At 47.7% G+C, this 20,182-nt stretch overlaps 1 protein-coding gene across 6 annotated transcripts in view; it reads left to right on the top strand.

Annotated features, from left to right (window-relative positions):
* The window catches only part of TEX2 (testis expressed 2), a 77,396-nt gene that overhangs the window by 43,372 nt on the left and 13,842 nt on the right, over window positions 1-20,182 (top strand). For all 6 annotated transcript variants that reach the window (XM_075579946.1, XM_075579941.1, XM_075579944.1 and 3 more), the window contains 6 exons: window positions 1,139-1,339; window positions 2,371-2,713; window positions 6,079-6,326; window positions 7,903-8,046; window positions 12,537-12,636; window positions 13,321-13,453. In XM_075579946.1, coding sequence (XP_075436061.1) covers window positions 1,139-1,339; window positions 2,371-2,713; window positions 6,079-6,326; window positions 7,903-8,046; window positions 12,537-12,636; window positions 13,321-13,453 — 1,169 coding nt within the window. The remainder of the gene's footprint in view (window positions 1-1,138; window positions 1,340-2,370; window positions 2,714-6,078; window positions 6,327-7,902; window positions 8,047-12,536; window positions 12,637-13,320; window positions 13,454-20,182) is intronic.

Below are 20,182 nucleotides of genomic sequence, written 5' to 3'. Positions count from 1 at the left end.
CCTGTTAAAATGCGTTATTTACATCAGTTACGCACGTATATAACGATTGCAGTACAGTACATGCATCTATAAGTGGGAAAAGGTAGTGCTTCACTTTAAGTACATTTTCACTCTACATACATGCTCCGGTCCCAATGCGTACGTTAATGCGGGGTATGCCTGTGTTACATAGTTACATACATGCTCCGGTCCCATTGCGTACGTTAATGCGGGGTATGCCTGTGTTACATAGTTACATACATGCTCCGGTCCCAATGCGTACGTTAATGCGGGGTATGCCTGTGTTACATAGTTACATACATGCTCCGGTCCCAATGCGTATGTTAATGCGGGGTATGCCTGTGTTACATAGTTACATACATGCTCCGGTCCCAATGCGTACGTTAATGCGGGGTATACCTGTGTTACATAGTTACATACATGCTCCGGTCCCAATGCGTACGTTAATGCGGGGTATGCCTGTGTTACATAGTTACATACACGCTCCGGTCCCAATGCGTACGTTAAAGCGGGGTATGCCTGTGTTACATAGTTACATACATGCTCCGGTCCCATTGCGTACGTTAAAGCGGGGTATGCCTGTGTTACATAGTTACATACATGCTCCGGTCCCATTGCGTACGCTAATGCGGGGTATGCCTGTGTTACATAGTTACATACATGCTCCGGTCCCAATGCGTGCGTTAATGCGGGGTATGCCTGTGTTACATAGTTACATACATGCTCCGGTCCCATTGCGTACGTTAAAGCGGGGTATGCCTTGTGTTACATAGTTACATACATGCTCCGGTCCCATTGCGTACGTTAAAGCGGGGTATGCCTGTGTTACATAGTTACATACATGCTCCGGTCCCAATGCGTGCGTTAATGCGGGGTATGCCTGTGTTACATAGTTACATACATGCTCCGGTCCCATTGCGTACGCTAATGCGGGGTATGCCTGTGTTACATAGTTACATACATGCTCCGGTCCCAATGCGTGCGTTAATGCGGGGTATGCCTGTATATTACACCTTTTAACACTAGATCATGTCCAGGGCTGTTCACTGCGATTGTGCATATGTTTGTTCAGCATTCAGTCCACCATTACAGCTGTCCTTTGCCGGTCCCCCATGGCCCGGCTCTCCTTGCCTCACAGGGATGGATGAACGAGATTCAGAATTACGACCCCGAGACGTACCACGCCACTTTGACTCACTCCGTCTTCGTCCGGTTGGAAGCCTCCACGCTGCGGCTCTCCAAACCCAACAAGAACGTCTCCCGGAGGGCCAGTTACAAGGAGGCCAAGCCCGAGGTCACCTACATCAGCCAGAAAATATACGATCTCGTTGACGGCAAAGTAAGTAATGGGTTAATTTTGATTTGCGTGGAGCCTTCCTATCCAGGATATGATATTTATTCCAGCTACGTAACTTCTTCTTCTTTTTTTTTAATGCTGTTAGTAAGGGGGTGACGTTGCATTTGTATAGCGTCTCATATGGGTTCGTCAGGCATATTCCTAGGTATTTAATTGTGTGGGGCTGCCATCTGAAGTTTAAATGTAGTGAAATTAGTTTTATCGTCTCGTAGGGGATGTTTTATGTTGAGTGCTTCAGATTTTGTTTTTATCTATTTTTTTGGAAGCCTGAGCGTTTATTAAACGGATCTAGTTCGTTATATAGATTAGACAAAGAGGTCAGCAGTCTGGAGAGGGGAAGAACGATGTCGTCTACAAATACAGATATTTTATAATTACGTTTTTTGTTATGGCTACCTTTGATATCCAGATTGTTTGTTTGTTATGTCAGCTGCCAGCGGTTCCAGAGACAGGGCGAAAAGCAAGGGTGACAGAGGGCAGCCTTGACGGGTTCCCCCTTTTATGAGAATGGTTCGGGAAGTTTTAAAATGGAAACCCTGTGCACCAAATTTTAGCTGTGGGATTGAAGTATAATGATTTGATAACCTGGAGAAACTCCCAGTGGAACCCAAACTCCCGGAGGGTTGACGGCATGTAGTTCCAGTCCAGGCGATCGAAGGCCTTCCCCTCGTCAAGCGCTAGGAGCATGGCAGGATGTTACTTCCTGGTTTTTAAAGGGGGTTTAAATGAAGCCACAACCGAAATGTTACAGCTTCCTATTGGCCTGAGATTTGGTAGCCATTTTGTTTCCCCTGAGGGATAGTTAAACCTGGTAATTTCACTGGTAATTTTCTTGTGATCCACGGGTCTCCGGAGCTGATAATAGTGGTGCTTGGGCCAGGGGGAATGCCCGGGCCCCACCCTAAAAAAAATGAGTAGGCGGAGCTGCTTCTTTAATTGGCACTGCTGTATTAAACCGTTTAGGGCATGGCCAGCTGATTTACATACCTTCATATTCCGGTTTGCATCTGCAGGTTTACCTTGTTCCCAAGAGTTTGGCTCGCAAGCGGGTGTGGAACAAGAAGTACCCGATCTGCATCGAGCTTGCCCGGCAGGATGACTTCATGTCGAAAGCACAGACGGAGAAAGAGAGCGCAGAAGATAAACCCCCTACCACCGAGAGAGGAGACCCGCCGGCCGAGGAGAGCAAGAAGCCCCCCCAGGATGGGGGGAGACCCCCGGGGCACCGGGAACAAGTGCTTTATCTGTTTGGCAGGACTGGCCGAGAGAAGGAGGAATGGTTTCGGAAATTACTGCTGGCCTCCAAAATGAAGGCGGAACTGAAGAAGCCGAACAACCCGTCCGGCGTGAAACCAGGTATTAACGGTGTAACAATGTATTCGTCTGTAGCCCGGGTAGGGAAAGCAGAGCTGTAGGTAGCACAATTTACACCAGGAGTTGCCAACTCCAGTCCTCAAGGGCCACCAACAGGTTACGGGGTTGAGGATAACCCTGCTTCAGCACAGGTGGCTCAATCAGTGGCTCAGTCTTCGACTGAGCCACTGATTGAGCCACCTGTGCTGAAGCTGGGATATCCTGAAAACCTGTGTCGGTGGCCCTTGGGGACAAGAGTGGCCCTCTCCTGGTGTACACACGCGATGGTTTCTGACCTACAGATGCAGCGGCCGTTATTCGAACGTTTACCTGGTACATCTCGTGTCATTCAATTCAATGGCAGTCATAGCGCAGAATATCGGAGAATCTCTCACCAGAGCTGTCCCCAGGCCTATGTGTTAATTGGTGTTAAATGGCCAGTGACTCTGAAGTCCGCCGGTGAGAGGCATTGCTTCTGGATATCGTCGCCGCTAATCCTCTTTGAAACGCCGCTGGAAATGTTCCTTGTGAGCCGCAGCTTTTTATTTAAAACGCTCTGTTTATCTCTCCCTGGCAAAGCGTCTCCTCTTCCCCACTTTCCATCTCCACTGCCTCGGAGAATGCATGTGCGGCCAACCCGGTCACACTCTGTTATAGGATGTCTGGACATATTCACTGCTCCAGCAGGAGCTCGGGGAGTGCAGTGCTGCGCTGTCGAGACCCGAGGTGCCCTTTTATGACACTAGGACAGTGGTTTGCAACCTTTTTTGGGAACCCTATAATTATATTGGGAAATGATGCACAGCCCCGACCCTCTCTAATAGCGCGTCAGAGATCAGATGCATTGTAAGGAACCCCGACCCTCTCTAATAGCGCGTCTGAGATCAGATGCATTGTACGGAACCCCAACCCTCTCTAATAGCGCGTCTGAGATCAAATGCATTGTAAGGAACCCCAACCCTCTCTAATAGCGCGTCTGAGATCAGATGCATTGTGAGGAACCCCAACCCTCTCTAATAGCGCGTCTGAGATCAGATGCATTGTGAGGAACCCCAACCCTCTCTAATAGCGCGTCTGAGATCAGATGCATTGTGAGGAACCCCAACCCTCTCTAATAGCGCGTCTGAGATCAGATGCATTGTGAGGAACCCCAACCCTCTCTAATAGCGCGTCTGTGATCATATGTATTGTAAGGATCCCCAACCCTCTCTAATAGCGCGTCTGAGATCAGATGCATTGTAAGGAACCCCAACCCTCTCTAATAGCGCGTCTGAGATCAGATGCATTGTAAGGAACCCCAACCCTCTCTAATAGCGCGTCTGAGATCAGATGCATTGTAAGGAACCCCAACCCTCTCTAATAGCGCGTCTGAGATCAGATGCATTGTACGGATCCCCAACCCTCTCTAATAGCGCGTCTGAGATCAGATGCATTGTGAGGAACCCCAACCCTCTCTAATAGCACGTCTGAGATCAGATGCATTGTAAGGATCCCCAACCCTCTCTAATAGCGCGTCTGTGATCAGATGCATTGTAAGGAAGCCCGACCCTCTCTAATAGCGCGTCTGAGATCAGATGCATTGTAAGGATCCCCAACCCTCTCTAATAGCGCGTCTGAGATCAGATGCATTGTAAGGAACCCCAACCCTCTCTAATAGCGCGTCTGAGATCAGATGCATTGTGAGGAACCCCAACCCTCTCTAATAGCGCGTCTGAGATCACATGCATTGTAAGGAACCCCAACCCTCTCTAATAGCGCGTCTGAGATCAGATGCATTGTAAGGAACCCCAACCTAGCATTAATCTGCCCAATGTACATAAGAAATATATATATATTTTTATTTGTCTAACTAATACATTATTTGTGCATTACCAATTGGATTATTTATTAACTGTTCAGCATTTTTATAGCCAGTCATTTGTAGCTTTTACAACCAGACTGTGGATTTTGAAGTGGTAATAATTAATTTAACATACATTGTCGCGTATAGAATTTACAGGTGCAACGAAGAGATTAAAATCCAGACAATGTATTTACCACGAGGCCAACCCAGCTCCAGTTAAAATTCTTAAAGGAGCAATCCAAGCCGTTTTTTTAAAATTTATTTTATCATAGGATTGAAGCAGGGGGGGTCTCCGGCGCTGATCCCCGTTAATTTCAACTCCGGGGACCCCCCGCTTCCCGAGATACAGACCTCCCGTAGGGCCCATATCACGTGGGCCAATGGAAATCTCAACCTGATGACGTCACGGCTTCCTATTGGTCCGCAGGACGCGGAAGCTTTGAAACGCCGCCATTACATGAACCCGGCGCTCCCTACGTAGGGTCTGTATCGCCGGCAGCGGGGCTCTCCGGAGCTGAAATTAATGGGGTTCGGCTCCGGAGACACCCCTACTTCAATCCTAAAGTATGTAAAAAAAAAAAATGGCCAGCTTGTATTGCCGCTTTAAATGATCTGTTCAAAGCAGCAATCGCTCTCACGGAGCCTATAGAAGTTTAACTTGTATAATGTTAGTATTTTGCCCCCTGGGCGTGTCCTGCTCTTCATCTCTACCTTCTGGGGATACCATGGTCATCTTTAGACTGCACTGGGCTCTGGGTAGAGCTTCATTTTATCCTCCTGGACACTTCATATTTCAAACCGCTGAACGGAGCCTCAGGATATAAATATTATACCGGAGTTGGGTAGGGCAAGGGGAGATCTATTACAGAAAGTTCCAAAAAATCTATAATGCAAATTAATGGCGGTCAGGCGGCTGCGCTAACCCTTTGAGTACCCTCCGATGTAACCTGCAAGTCGTAAGTGCCGGCTCTCTAGGGACCCTATGCCATACAGGGCACGTCACGCTAGAAATGCTTGATTTCTAGGGGACTCGGCAGCGCTGGTGATCGGGACAGAAGGTGGAGTATCTTCCACTTCCGTTCACGTCCTGGGGTCCCCACTGCCCACGACCATGCAATCGCTACACCAAACTTACCCCATGGTTGAGCCACCAGAAGACTGGTGGCACTCGGATGCCGCCGGTCTTCCGGTACTCCAATGGATAAAACCAAACTCAATGAAGACAACATTTCTGTGGGTTGATGGTTGGACCTCATTGTTCCTCCACTGACCACAATTCTTTGATCCATTGCTTCTTGGCCTATGAGTTTACCTGGATGGTTACCCTAGAGTGGTTGCCGACACACAGCAGACATAACAGCCAGTCTTCCGGTCCTCCAATGGTTAAAACCAAACTAAATGAAGACCACGTTTCTGTGGGTTGATGCGTTGGATCCCAGTGTCCCTCAAATATAACACAGGCCAAGAAGCAACGGATCAAAGCATTGGGTTAATACGTTGACCTGGATCCTCTCTCTGGTTCTAGGGTTGCTGCCGACACACAGCAGGCATAACAGCCAGTCTGGAATGATGAGCCACAGTCGGAGCAGCAGCAAAGGAAGCCTGGACGAAATTCTGTCGCAGCCAAAGATGAAGGAGCTCTCCGGGAACGTCCGGCAGAAAACGCTTCTGGATTACAATGTTTACATGGCAAAGTGTATCCCGCCGGAGGAAAAAAGTCCCGCGGAAAGCCCTGTCCGCAGTGCCAACAGCAGCCCCACTGCTACAAAGAAGGTGAGGTGATCGCCGTAGCGCATGTGTGGAAAGTCCTGGTTAACGCTTGGTTCACTGTTTACTGCGCAGTAAATATAACAATAAGCTGGGGACACACAATGTGTTACAGAAAGTGTCCTACAAGCACAACCCACACACACACCTTGTTATCATTTGTGTATCAACGCAGAGAAAACGGCTTATCGACGCACATTATTTTTCAGCGCAACGTCGCCTCCAATGTAGAAACATTTTATTTATTTTTAACATCGGGTGCAGATCGTTACGACCAAAAAGTCCGTTTTCCACCTCCAAACCTGGTGGATTTGTTGACACCGATGGAAGTGGAGGAAAGGAAAAGAACGACCATGCACAAATCGATTACGTTGTGTCGAGATTCCCCCAAATCTACACGCTGACGTACTCGGGGCTAAAATTGTAGCAAAGATCTAGATAGATTGCCGATAAACGGTGCAGAGTTAAAATTACAATCTGCGTCAATTATGCTCTAAATATGGCTTAGTTAGTACATGTAGCACTAAACCCTGCAGCCGACCCGACACCGGCATTCCTGGGTTGTTGAGACTGGGGAGGGAGCGAAGGGTTGTTAAGTGGGAGGGGGTGGGGCGGTATGGGGTGGGAGGGGGTGGGGCGGTATGGGGTGGGAGTGGGTGGGGCGGTATGGTGTGGGAGGGGATGGGGCGGTATGGGGTGGGAGTGGGTGGGGCGGTATGGTGTGGGAGGGGGTGGGGCGGTGTGGGAGTGGGTGGGGCGGTATGGTGTGGGAGGGGGTGGGGCGGTATGGGGTGGAAGGGGTTGCTGACAGTTCATTAAAGAGGCAATCCAAGCTGGCCATTTTTTTTTTCTTTTGTTTGTTTACGTAGTATTGAAGCAGGCGGTCTCTGAAGCTAAACCCCATTAATTTTGGGGACCCACTGCTTCCGGAGGTACTTGCCCTCCGTAGGCGGGTGCCAGTAGCCACTCCGGCTCGCTGGCAGGGATCACGTAATGGCGGAGTTTCAACGCTCCCGCGCCCCTGCAGGCCAATAGGAAGCCGTGACGTCACCGGTGCGGCTTCCTGTTCTCCCACGTGACGCGGGAGCTTTAAACTTGCAGGGGATACTGGCGCCCCCTACGGGGGGGTAAGTATTTCTGAAAGCAGGGGGTCCCCGGAGCTGAGATCAATGAGGTTCAACTCCGGAGACCCCCTGCTTCAACCTGTATAAAAAAAACGCCCCTTTAAATTTGGATTATAAACTCTGTTTAATATGGATTTATTCTGTCTGTCAATTCTCTGCGTACTGTTGCCGTTCTGTATAAGAATGATAAATATTAGAATGTTGCGCGTCAACAATTTATATTCACCACAAAAAAAAGCGAGAAATTGTTTTAACGTTGCAGTTGGCCGTTGTGTTCCAAAACGGAATGACTTTGCTTTCTCACTGTGTGTCACTGAGAGTAGATGGATTTCTCTCCTGTAATTCTGCTTCCCTATAATAGAGTCATCGATGACGTACGGCGTTGTTCTATTACTTGATTGAGGGATCACAGTGAAGGAAAGGCGAGGTTGGTAACTTTTTGCCTTTGTTTGGTTCAGATTCCAGATGCGCAGTCAGCGGGAGAGGAGCAGCAGGCCTGGGTGAACTCTCTGCTAGGGAGGATGTTTTGGGACTTTTTGGGAGAACCGTATTGGTCCGATCTGGTATCCAAGAAGATCCAGATGAAACTGAGTAAAATAAAGGTACGTGCCGCGTGAAAACCACACAAGAGTGAGCCTAGGACGCATGCGCCAGGTTCACTAACCTCCTAAATAGGTTATCGTACTGCGATCCCTCGTCGACTGGCATGGACTTGACTAGCCGTTGGTATGGGGATCTCCATGCGATAGCCTGCATCAGAGGTTAGTAAATCTCCCCCATTGTCTTGTATGTGGGTTACCTTAACCCGTTGGGTGCCGAAGGGCATAGGACGTAGCTATTACATGATGGGGTCTGGCACTCCAGTGACGCCATGACCTAGTAGAGGAGTGGCCAACTCCAGTCTTGAAGGGACACCAACAAGCCAGGTATTGGGGATATCTCTGCTTCAGCACAGTGGCTCAGTCATTCTGACCTGTTGGTGGGCCCTAGAGGACTGGACTTTGCCACTCCTGACCTAGTAGCTACGTCCTAACCCAACGGCTCGTTTTTGGAGGGAAGATCAACGCGGTCTTACTGGAAGAGGACTCTTCCGTTCCATCATCCAGTGACGGAGCGATCACTAGATTTGCGTGGAAGAAGCGGTCAAGTGATCGCCGGCGCTGGAGGAGCCGCGACACTGAAATGGTTAAACTCAACTCGCCGTAGTTCTTCAATGGGCGCCATAAGAGAGGGGGAGGGTCATGGAGTCTATGGGCCTTATTCAATATGGTGCGAAGACATCTTTCCAGTGCCGGAGAAGCGTTGACCTCCAATCACCTGAAAGGGAATAAAGACTTGCGTTCGGCACTGACGGTTCCACACCGGGACGCCGGAGCGTGTGCCCTGGCGTCTGCCCTTCCTCTGTGGGAAGGGGGAGAAGTAAAACAAATGCCTTCATATTCGATAGTTTTTATTGTAATTAGTGACTTTTATACGGAACCCCAAACGCGTTGGGTTCTCAGGCTCTTTAGTTTATTTATGACACATATTTAATGAGGAAAGAGGAGATGAATATATCATTTTCAAGTATTTCACCTTTAGTTTATCTGCCCTTTTAAAATATATATATTTTGGAAACACGCAGGATATTACAGTGTTGCTAAAAGTCCTTAGCTTCTGCACAGGTGGCTCAGCTTCTGCACAGGTGGCTCAATCAGTGGCGCAGTCGACTGATTGCGCCACCTGTGCTGAAGCAGCGATATCCTTAAATCCTGACCTGTTGGTGGCCCTTGAGGACTGGAGTTGACCCGCCCCCTGGTGTTCCGTGTGCGAGCGTTCGTTACCACTGCGCGGGATTATCCAAATGAAAAGGGAATGCGGCCAAGAGATGTGGTGCGGCTTTTTTGCTTGGTAAACTATACAATGAACGAGGCGTTCCGACTGCTAGCAATGCAGCTCCAGGCAGGGCGTCCGTTCATATCATTGGAAATGCCAGTCTGTAAAAGTCGCTGGTGCCTGTGGGGCGAATAATACACTCCGACTCTGCTCCCGGACCAGTGCCCCTTTCCCCCCCCCCACCCCCCAGATGTTTATTCCCTGAAGGGGAATGCCAGAAAGTTTTAAATGTCAAACGCGAATAGCAGATGGAAGTCGTGTCCTGGAACCACGTGCAATGTAATCTGCTCTCTCTCCGTCTGGCGACGTTTGCATCAAAACATTCAGCCTCATGTTTACTAAATGGTGCTATGCCAGGAGACCCTTTCCGGCGCTGGAAGACACCTCGCTGCTTATTCTCCCGAATGGGCCATTGAGTGGCTTTTTAGCACTGCTTAGTATACCCATTCAAGCCTTAAAGGAGCTTTGCCTTATCAACACACTTAGGTGGGAAGCGGGGGCGTCTCCGGAGCTGAACCGTGTTAATTTGAGCTCTGGGGACCCCATGCTGCCCGAGATACCCGCATCGGAAGGTGATGCCGGGATCTCACTTCTCTTTAAAGGTTCCCCCGTCACGCGGGCCAATAGGAAACCGCAACTGGATGACATCACGGCTTCCTATTGGCACGGAATATTGATATTTAAAGGACCTGCATCCCAGTGGCCAATAGGAAGCCGTGATGTCATCCCCTTGCGGTTTCCAACGACATCACGGCTCCCTATTGGCCACTGGGATGCAGGTCCTTTTATATTTCAACATTCCGTGCCCACCCAGAGCTGCTACCGGCACCCCCTACAGATGTGAGGATCTCGTCAAGCAGGCGGTCCCCGGAGCGGAAACTAAAGCGGTTCAGACCCCCTGCTTCCCAAGAGTAAACATGTTTACTCCCAATTTATTTGCTCCTCGAAAGACCCTTGTGCCTAAGCAATTTGTTACCATTCACTCCATGGTTGGTAGGCCAAGGGCTGCGTCCGATTTCTAGCACACCCCCACCTCGGCCCCATCTCCTTATCTCTCGGGCTGTGCTAATGTACAGGGAGGGAAGGGGCACCGCGCTCCCACGAGGAGACCAGCTGGTGTTTGTCGGGAAGGGAGAGCGCCGCATTAGCTCGTGCAAATATTTGCAGATGCTTCACTAGCCACCCTAGTGCGACAGACCCCGGCAGCGCGAGCACCTGTCGCTCCGTAGGGATAGCGTTGATCATTTTGTGCCGCGTGTGAAAGGTTGTACTTCTGGCCATATCGGCGGGGCCGTGGGATGGTCGATGTTGACTATCAGAAAAATAAAGCTGACTTTATAAATGGCTACATGGGGGGGGGAATGACATTAAAATCTAGACCTCTGTGTTGGGCTGTTACTATTATCGTTTATTTGTAAGCCGCCGGCATATTCCACCGTGCGCTCTAAGACGTTTCACTGCGACTACTTCGCCGCCGAGACATTTGTCCGCCACAGGTAATGGGTACTCTAACCCCTTACCCTAATAACCTACAAACCTTAACTACTTACCCATAAAACCCTAACTACTTACCCATAAAAACCCTAACTACTTACCCATAAAAACCCTAACTACTTATAAACCTAAACCCCTTACCCTAAAAACCCTAACTACTTACCCTAAAATTCCTAACCTTAACTACTTACCCATAAAACCCTAACCTTAAGTACTTACCTTAAAACCCCTAACTACTTACCCTAAAAACCTTACCCTGTGAACCCCTTACTATAACAATCCCAACGCTGATCACCTACCTCCGGGCCAAAACGACCAACGGCTAAACGGTTGGCGGCCAACTGTTCGCTCGGCGGTGAAACGGCCGTGTCTAAAAGTCCCATTCTGCAACAATGGCGGGGGGCACAGAGCCACGTATAACCGTTACATACGAATGAGGACAGACGAGCGCAAACAGGTTCCTGATCCCCAGAGCTTACAATCTAGAGGGAATGAAGGGCAACGTTAAAACAAAAAAAAGGTATTATTACTGTATAGGGCGGTGAAGCAATTATAAACCAGATCAACCCTTCTCCGGCGCAGGGCAGACGTCTTCACACCATATTGAACAAGGACCGTAGACTCCACGCCCCTCCCCCCCACCCTTCCCACCCCCCTCTCATTGCTCCCAGGGTTAATAGTCTGAACATTACACGACACATTGTAGCTATCGGGCGGTGTAATGGAAAATGATATTTACACTCCCCACCTTCCCAGTCACCCTGACATGTCCCCATTGTCCCAGAGAGAGGAGGGGGACGGGGGTAACGTCCCTGCTTTTGAAGTGTGACCTTCGGCACGTTGCTGGACCTCCCTGGGCCCTGAACACCCCGATTTAGATTGTAAGCCTTAAAGCTGCAGTCCAAGTAACCGTATGGTTTTTTTTTTTTTTTAAATAGAATTGAAGCAGGGGGTCTCTGTAGCTGAACCGTGTTGATTTCAGCTGCAGGGACCCCCTGCTTCCTGAGATAATCACCTCTGTAGGCGCTGCCGGTAGGAGCCCCCTCCTGCTTGGGTTCTTAATATGGCAGGTTAACAAGGTCCCGCGTGCTGCTGGCCAATAGGAATCCGTGATGTCATCCTGCGTGACGCAGCCGTTTTTAAACTGCGCAGATATACCGGCGGCCCCCTACGGAGGGTAAGTATCTCTACCCCTGCTTCAAAGCTATGAAAACAAAAAAACCCGGAGAGCGCCTTTAAAAAAATTCTATGTTTGTATAGCGGAAGGGAGGAAAATAAGTTATTATTACTTCATCGAATTGCTGCTCCGGTGAGCAGGAAGCGGCGTAGCCCATTATCTCTGCACACAAACTATTTTAGTCACATATTCATGCCCTCTCTCTTAGTAACGGTCGTCTCCTGGGATCAGGAACAGCGCACTCTAAATAAACCGTCAAACAAAATGGGGGGTTTAACAAATATAAAATGGAAACCAAAAAGAGGCTGTTACACTCCTAATATGCAGCATAAAAAAATTAGTTTGAATACAACACGTGAAGGGTGTTTTGGAATCATCTTGCTGCGCGTTAATTTTGACCCGTGTGAGCGTCGACACCGCTTTCGGAAAAAGGATATTATTGGGGGACCGACACGGAGACCTTGGGCGCGCGCATAATATCGAACCTGCCTGGCTCTGTATCCGCGGTTTTGCTTGCGCGAGGCTAATAACCGTCTGTCCTTACAGCTGCCATACTTCATGAACGAGCTGACGCTAACCGAACTCGATATGGGAGTTGGCGTGCCGAAAATCCTTCAAGCCTTCAAACCCACCATTGACCACAGAGGTAACGTCCCTTTACTGCGCATCATGTTCGGCTGGGGTATACCCTCCTATTTAGCTGAAAAGCAGTAAGGATGGGAAGTAAATCCCCAATAGGTGCTTCCAATATCCGGATAATGATTGCAATATAGCAAAACTTCCAGGAAGTAATATGTCTTCTGAGAAATTGGCGTGCGGTGTATAGGCTTAGATGCTCACATTGTAGCCATAATATGGGATATCCAATAAGGGGTGAAGAGCCCCACAGTGAATGTGTGAAGTGAGCACTCAACAAAGAGAGCCCACCACACACCCACTAATTGGAGCGGGACACCTAAATCCCTAGGCTTGAGCAGATAAATCACCTAGTAGTTTAAACAGACTGCATAGCATTGAAGAAAATAATTCACTCACAGTTTGTAAATGTCCTGGAAAGTACAGCGTGCCTCCTTCCGGTAATGGTAAATCACGGTGAAAAAGAGTGGGGGAGCACTGCCTAGAGTCTGTTTATAACCTTAAAGACATGACAATCTAATTGCCCAAGGTCACACGGACAGCTGACATTGGGAGCTACTCCTGCAGCCCAGGTTAAGTATTCTTTAAAAAGTGCAACTGTAAATGATACATGTTTAACTTCTCTTCTGATAACCGTGGTTTGGAGAGGCTGCCTTTTACTTGACATAGTATACGACGTTCTCTTTCTCTCCAGGACTTTGGACGGATTTGGAGATTTCCTACAACGGGTCTTTCCTGATGACCTTGGAGACCAAAATGAACTTGACCAGGTTAGGTAAAGAACCCGTGGGAGATGTTTTGAAAGTTGGAGAATTTGGCAAAGAAGGGTAAGGACTAATGTAATAATAGTTCTATGTGTCGCTGCTCCGAGCAGACTCTTCGTAATGTGGGGAACCTCTCATCGGGCCAACGTTGGCGTTCTTCATAGGTTCAACTATATAGTGTCCAAAGCTTTCGAAACCTCCTATTAGACCTGAAGAAACCTTTGAGGTTTAGAAAGCTCTGTGTACTATAATTGGGGATTCCTGTTTTCAGTTGTAACCCCCCTCCAAAAAAAATGGTAAAACGCCATTGGCCAATCATTGGGGTCTTGTGGTTAAAATTGGAAGGTGAAGAATGACATTTAATTTAGCCGCCAATGATTGTCATTGGGGAGTGTCCTCACGTGATGTTCTTCCCATGCCATATGGCTGCGCGGGCGCCGGAATGTGAATGGCAATCTAAGAAGAGGCGGCGGGAGGAGGAGAAGGTGCGAAGCCTTTGCCCAAGCACACCGATTTCCCCCCACCCCCCATTACCATGTCAGATGGCATCTATGCTATTCCATACTTAGTTACAGAGTACAGGGGTGCGCAAAGTGGCGAGAGATTCGCTGCGGGGGGCGCAGAGTTTACAGAGGCCCCCGCGCGCTTCCCGGAGGCATTTAAATGCAATGCCGGGGAAACTGCAGGGCCTCTGTAAACTTCTCCTTACCTTGGTTCAGACGCTCCTGGTGACGCGTCTCCATGGAAATGCGGCGTCAAATGACGTCGCGTTGCCGTGACACCAGGACTTCAGAGCGAAGGTAAGAAGGGGGGGGCGGGCGCGAGAAGAGGGCGACAGCCGGCAGGGGGGCGCAGGGAAAAAAAGATTGCGCTCCACCTGACATAGTAGAGGAGGTTGAAAAAAGACGTACGTCCTTCAAGTTACAACCTAGGCTAATTTTAGACAACAGATACTTTATCCTATATCTATACTTAGTTATTGATCCAGAGGAAGGCAAACAAAAAACCCCAGTGTCACATCATCCAATGATATCTCATAAGGGGAAAAATAAATTCCTTCCTGACTCCAAATATTAGCAATCGGATTACTCCCTGGATCCACATCCTTCCCATGTTTACTTATTTGGTATATCCCTGTATACCTTTCCCATCTAAAAAGATGTCCAACCTTTTTTTTTGGAGATATCTATTGTATCTGCCATCACAGTCTCCATGGATAATGAATCCCACATTGTAACTGCCCTTACTGTAGAGAACCCTTTCCTTTGTTGCTGGTGAAATCTCCTTTTCTCCAACCTTAAGGAATGACCCCGTATCGTTGGTACTGCCCTTGGGATGATGTGTGTGTGTTAAAAAAATGGAACAAGCTAAACACAGAATTATAATGTTTTGCAATTTATTTATTTTTTTGCTGTACTATATTATTTAACACTGAAAAACATATATGGAAAATATTTTACCATAAATTAAATAAAAAAACAATTTTACAAAAAAAAAATTTACTACTAGAAGTGATCCACTGAAATGTATCACTGCGAACAACGAATCAGCTCCTCTTCAGGGCCCATAAGGCTACAAGAACTTTGACAAACATCATTTCTATGAGACAAAATTCCAGTTGGTGTTGTGAGATTTTGCAGGCAAATGTGAATTGCCTGGTGGAAATATAGGTGAAAAATAGCGCTCATGCAAACAGTAATAATTACAAAACCTGTGATATAAAGTCCAAAAGATAGTCCTGGAGCTGCCCAAAGAAGTTAATCTGGTATCTCCTAACCAGACCTGGGAACGTAGAAGAAAAACACCTCCTGTGGCGCTGAGGCAAGGATAGGGATTGGATTGTGGACAAAGTTCTTCCGATTGATAACCTCAAGAGAAAAGACAAAACATGCAGACAGCACTGCAATAGTGCATTACCCAGGGACAACAATGATAATATTAATTAAAGAGAGCATTTAATACACAATAAAAAACATATTATAAAACACAATGATTGCAATAAAAAACTTTCTGTGCCTCTGCACTAGACAGTAGCACTGGAAACTTGCTCCGCCTTTGGTAAAACTGAAAACCTACTCGCCAAAAGTGACTAGGACATGCGCATTTGTTTAAGGGTCTTGTCAACAGGTAAGCCGCTCGCCGTGGGGTGAATTTCGCCAGTCAACGGAGGAGGATCCCCTTCTATGCTCGGAGTCTGCTTGCTGACAGAGTCTGGTCGATCGACTCCTCCTCTGACGTCACCACTTGGATGATCACAGCTACGGTGTCCCTGCGATGCCAAAAAACCTCCTACGCGTTTCGAAACTCCAATTAGTGGGTTGACTGTTGACAAGACCCTTAAACAAATGCGCATGTCCTAGTCACTTTTGGTGAGTAGGTTTTCAGTTTTACCAAAGGCGGAGCAAGTTTCCAGATCTACTGTCTAGTGCAGAGGCACAGAAAGTTTTTTTTATTGCAATCATTGTGTTTTATAATATGTTTTTTGTTGTGTATTAAATGCTCTCTTTAATTAATATTATCATTGTTGTCCCTGGGTAATGCACTATTGCAGTGCTGTCTGCATGTTTTGTCTTTTCTCTTGAGGTTATCAATCGGAAGAACTTTGTCCACAATCCAATCCCTATCCTTGCCTCAGCGCCACAGGAGGTGTTTTTCTTCTAAATGTGAATTGCCAGTTTAAAAAAATAAATATATATATGTATATGAATATGTATACATATTTTGGCTTGGTTAAAAAGTTTTCTCAGGGTTTGTAACACTTTTGCGGCCAGAAGGCCCTGCAACTGGTCGTGGTCCTTGAAGACTCTGGGGGTTGGTCATGAGACCCTGTGGGATTCTGTTCAGGTTCCCTCTTCTCCCTCTACCTGTGCATGTCGTTAATGGCACAAACCCCTGTACTCTTCAGGGGCGCCTTCAGCGGCGAATTTCCACATTTGCCGCCTCCTAGGCACTTGCCGGTGTCGGCCGCCTCCTTGGTGCCGCCCTCCTGCTCTTTTTGGAATCCTGGCGTCCAATGACGTCACCGACGTGACGTCGTCCGGCGGCACGTTGACGTGAAAACGTGAAGTCGTGACGCCATTTGATGTCGCCCCTTTACGCTGCCATGGCAACGAGACGCCGCGTGACGTCACAGTGGGGGCTGGCACACGCACGTAGCTTCCCATTGGGTCCGATAGGCCCGAGAGCGCGTCAAATTTATATGGGGGCGGAAATTTTGCCAATTTAGGCCCAGGTTTAGTGGGAAATCTGACCTGGACGCCTTGTTTTCCTTCCGTTTTTTTCAAGGAAATCGCTCCACTTTTCTGCATGCTCCTTCTAAACTTCCATAGACCAATGAGCTAAAACAACATGGAGGATACAGTCAAGTGAAGCATTAAAGCCAGTTCGATGATGTAACTGCCCTTACTCCGGAATCAATAGTGAGAGTAAGAGGAGTCTTGGAGAGGGAAAAGCCACTCGAGTCTCCCTGATGCCGCTAAAATAGTTTATCAGTCAGTAGTGATTATAATTTGGCCCCCTTTTTTTTGTGTTATATGACGTTTGCCGGTTTGGGGCGCGATCACACCCTTAAATCGCTTGATTCCTAAATAGCCAAGAAGGTACATTTTTAACTGGAGTAATGTTCGGCTGATGTATTTTCGCCACTAATTATGTTTCTTACATTTTCTTTCTCTGCCTTCATCAATCTTGGGATTGGTAATTAAATGGTGAGTTGAAAGTTTGCACACCCTCAGCGTGTTATTAAACACCTTCTACATACGCCCATTCCCTCGTTGTTCTTTCTATATACGGTACAGAAGAAAGTATGTTTTGAGTGATTACAATACAATGTATTTTTTTTATAGAATCACTCCTTTTAACTACAGCTCAACCCCCTTATAACGCTGCGCTTGGGGCCCAAAGAATCACATCGCGTTATAAGCGGATCCCGTTAGAAATAATGTACAATTGTATGCATTGTACAATAAAGTATTTAAGACGCCAATAATCGTGTTGTAAAGTATTCATAAATACGAAAATTGGGAGCCACGCTGACATCGCGTTATAAGCGATCCGCGTTGTAGCGGATCGCGTTATAGCGGGGTTGAGCTGTACTTTCGCTCTTCCATGGATCACCTTTTCATGTCTTGGTAGAAGACCTAGGGCCATATTTACTAAGCCAAACTATTCCATAAGAAGCCTCCCAGCATGGCTTGGTAAATCTGCCTTCCAATATGGAAGCTGTTTTACAGAGTAGCACGTCTTAGTAAATACGTCCCTTAGGGTCATATTGCCAACGCGGTGCTAAGCAGCAAGGCACCATACGACCCTTTCTCTTGTGGCAGATGTCAAAGGTGAATTTCCAACGTGACCTTGAGCCATCTCCAGATTTGATGGCTAATCCCATTGTAACCCGTCAGCGAAGCCGTTACCGGAATAATCTGCACCAATGCACTAAAACGAGATTAAAAACATGGGAGGAGATGCATCGACGCCAAGAAAGTTAAAAGAGATGTTTGTTTGGAAGCGCGGCTCCCTTTTCCGTGTGCGTTTGCGTCAGATGTGAGATGGTGTTCCCTAGTGCAAATTCCCCCCCGCAAATTGTTAGCCAGAAAAGTTTACTCAGCCTCGGAGTTAGTGGATTGTTTCAACGCAAATGCAACATTAAAGCAGCAATCCAAGCTGGCAATTTTTATTTATTGCAAATTTTTTAACATGGGATAGAAGCAGTGGGGTCTCCGGAGTTTAACCCCATTCATTTCAGCCCCGGGGACCCTCTGCTTCCCTGCAGGGGGCGCCGGTAGCTACTCTGCTCGGCTAGCAGGGTTCACGTAATGGCGGCGTTTCAAAGCACCCGCGCCCTGTGGGCCAATAAGGAGCCGTGACGTCATCACGTTCAGCTTCCTATTGGCTCACGTGACGCGGGAGCTTTAAACATTGCAGAGATACCGTCACCTCCTTCGGAGGTCTATCTCGGGAAGCAGGGGGTCCCCGTAGCTGAAATTAATGGGGTTCAACTCCAGAAGCCCCCCCCCCCGCTTCAATACTGTGCTAGAAATAGTAATTTGAAGGAAAAAAAAGCATGAATTTCTCCATTGAAAAGTGTTGCACAGAGACGCAACGTTGCACAGAGACGCAGCGTTGCACAGAGACGCAGCGTTGCACAGAGACGCAGCGTTGCACAGGGACGCAGCGTTGCACAGAGACGCAGCGTTGCACAGAGACGCAGCGTTGCACAGGGACGCAGCGTTGCACAGAGACGCAGCGTTGCACAGAGACGCAGCGTTGCACAGAGACGCAGCGTTGCATGAATCTCACAATCTGCATCGTGAGGATGACACGTGGCACAGAACTTGGAGCAGAGATCTTGATACATTGAAGCAAACAGACGCCAGGCAAAAAGGATTCAATTTGCCTCCATTTTTGCTCCACCTTCGCCGTGGTACATCGCCTCCACGATCACTATACATAGTTGTATATTTGACTTCAGGTTGAATATGATCCTGTATTACTGGGATCCAATTATTTTTAAACATACAAATAAAGTATATATTATTTGTACTTCTGTCGTGTGCTTTTCAGTCCAGCCAAAAGGGAATGCTTTTCTTTCCTGTAATACATTGCCTCTGTTCCCTGCTAGCACCACCCTCCTCTGTTTTTGGGTTCCTATACTAATACCTTAGCCCCCATGGACTTAGAGCAGGGTTCTCTCAACCCCCCTCTGGGGAATCCCCCCCTTTGTATAAGATCCTGTTCGTTACGGAAGTGAGTAAAGCACTAATCAATATTTTCTATCGACAAACCAAGTCGGATCAATCGTGCAAGTTGAGTACGTAGCCTGTACCCCGCAGGAGAAACGAGTAGTGGTCTTGTGTTCGAAAAGCTGCCATCGGTGTCACTAACAAAAGCTATTTCATCTACACATATTGTAAGAAATGGCAGCTCTTGGGAAGATGATGTTAATGTGTTCAAATAAATGATTTGAAATTCCATCTTAAAACGTTGTGCTTCCTGCTGGGATAGAGTACGTTCCATTATTACTGCGTCCACGTTTAATAGGGTGGCGTGTTAGTCAGACTAAAAGCATAGAGAGATTTCCCAATGCATTTACTGCACACAGATTCCCTAGCCAGAGCCCTTCCAGTTTATTCTGAACCGTGGTGTCAACCAAGAGGATAGCGGTGACATCATGTAGACTATGACATCACAGCTCCCTATTGTTTTTTGTAAAGGGAGGCGGGATACCGTGGCGTTGTATGTACTTTCTCCGTTAAACACGGCAGGAATTGGGGCTTTGTTGCGAGCGAAAAATAGCACCGTTCACCTTTGAAGGACCCAGCGCACATGTTCACGCCTCCAGCGTGTTGTGCCTCCTTCCATTAGCTCCAGCTCCTAGTAATTAGCAATATGAATGCATATTTCTACAACATTGTTAGACGTTGAGGTCATCGACCACCGTATGTACGGGCCAAGATTCCATGGTCTTCCCTACTGGTTCTCCAACAATGTGACACAAAGGTGTTTTCGATGTATTATACCAAAGTCTATGGTGACATGATGAATGTATTCCACTGTTATGGTACATTGGGTTTATTAACCCCTATGGCTGGTAATGGTAGCGTTACCAAAACTTATGAGATTGTAGCTAGAATCTGGTGGGTCTCCGTACAGCATGACTAGTGGAGACGTTTCTTTTCTTTACATGGGTGAAAGCCTGGGGGGGCCCCCGGAGATGAAACGTGCTATTTTCAACTCTGGGAACCCCCTAGTTCCGGAGATGGTTACCATGGAAGGTAGCGCCGGTACCGTCAG

This window comes from Ascaphus truei, chromosome 22 (genome assembly GCF_040206685.1).
Source record: "Ascaphus truei isolate aAscTru1 chromosome 22, aAscTru1.hap1, whole genome shotgun sequence".
In the NCBI taxonomy this organism is placed as follows: domain Eukaryota; kingdom Metazoa; phylum Chordata; class Amphibia; order Anura; family Ascaphidae; genus Ascaphus; species Ascaphus truei.
Note: the sequence above shows the minus strand (reverse complement) of the source record. Positions and strands in the feature narration are given on the sequence as shown.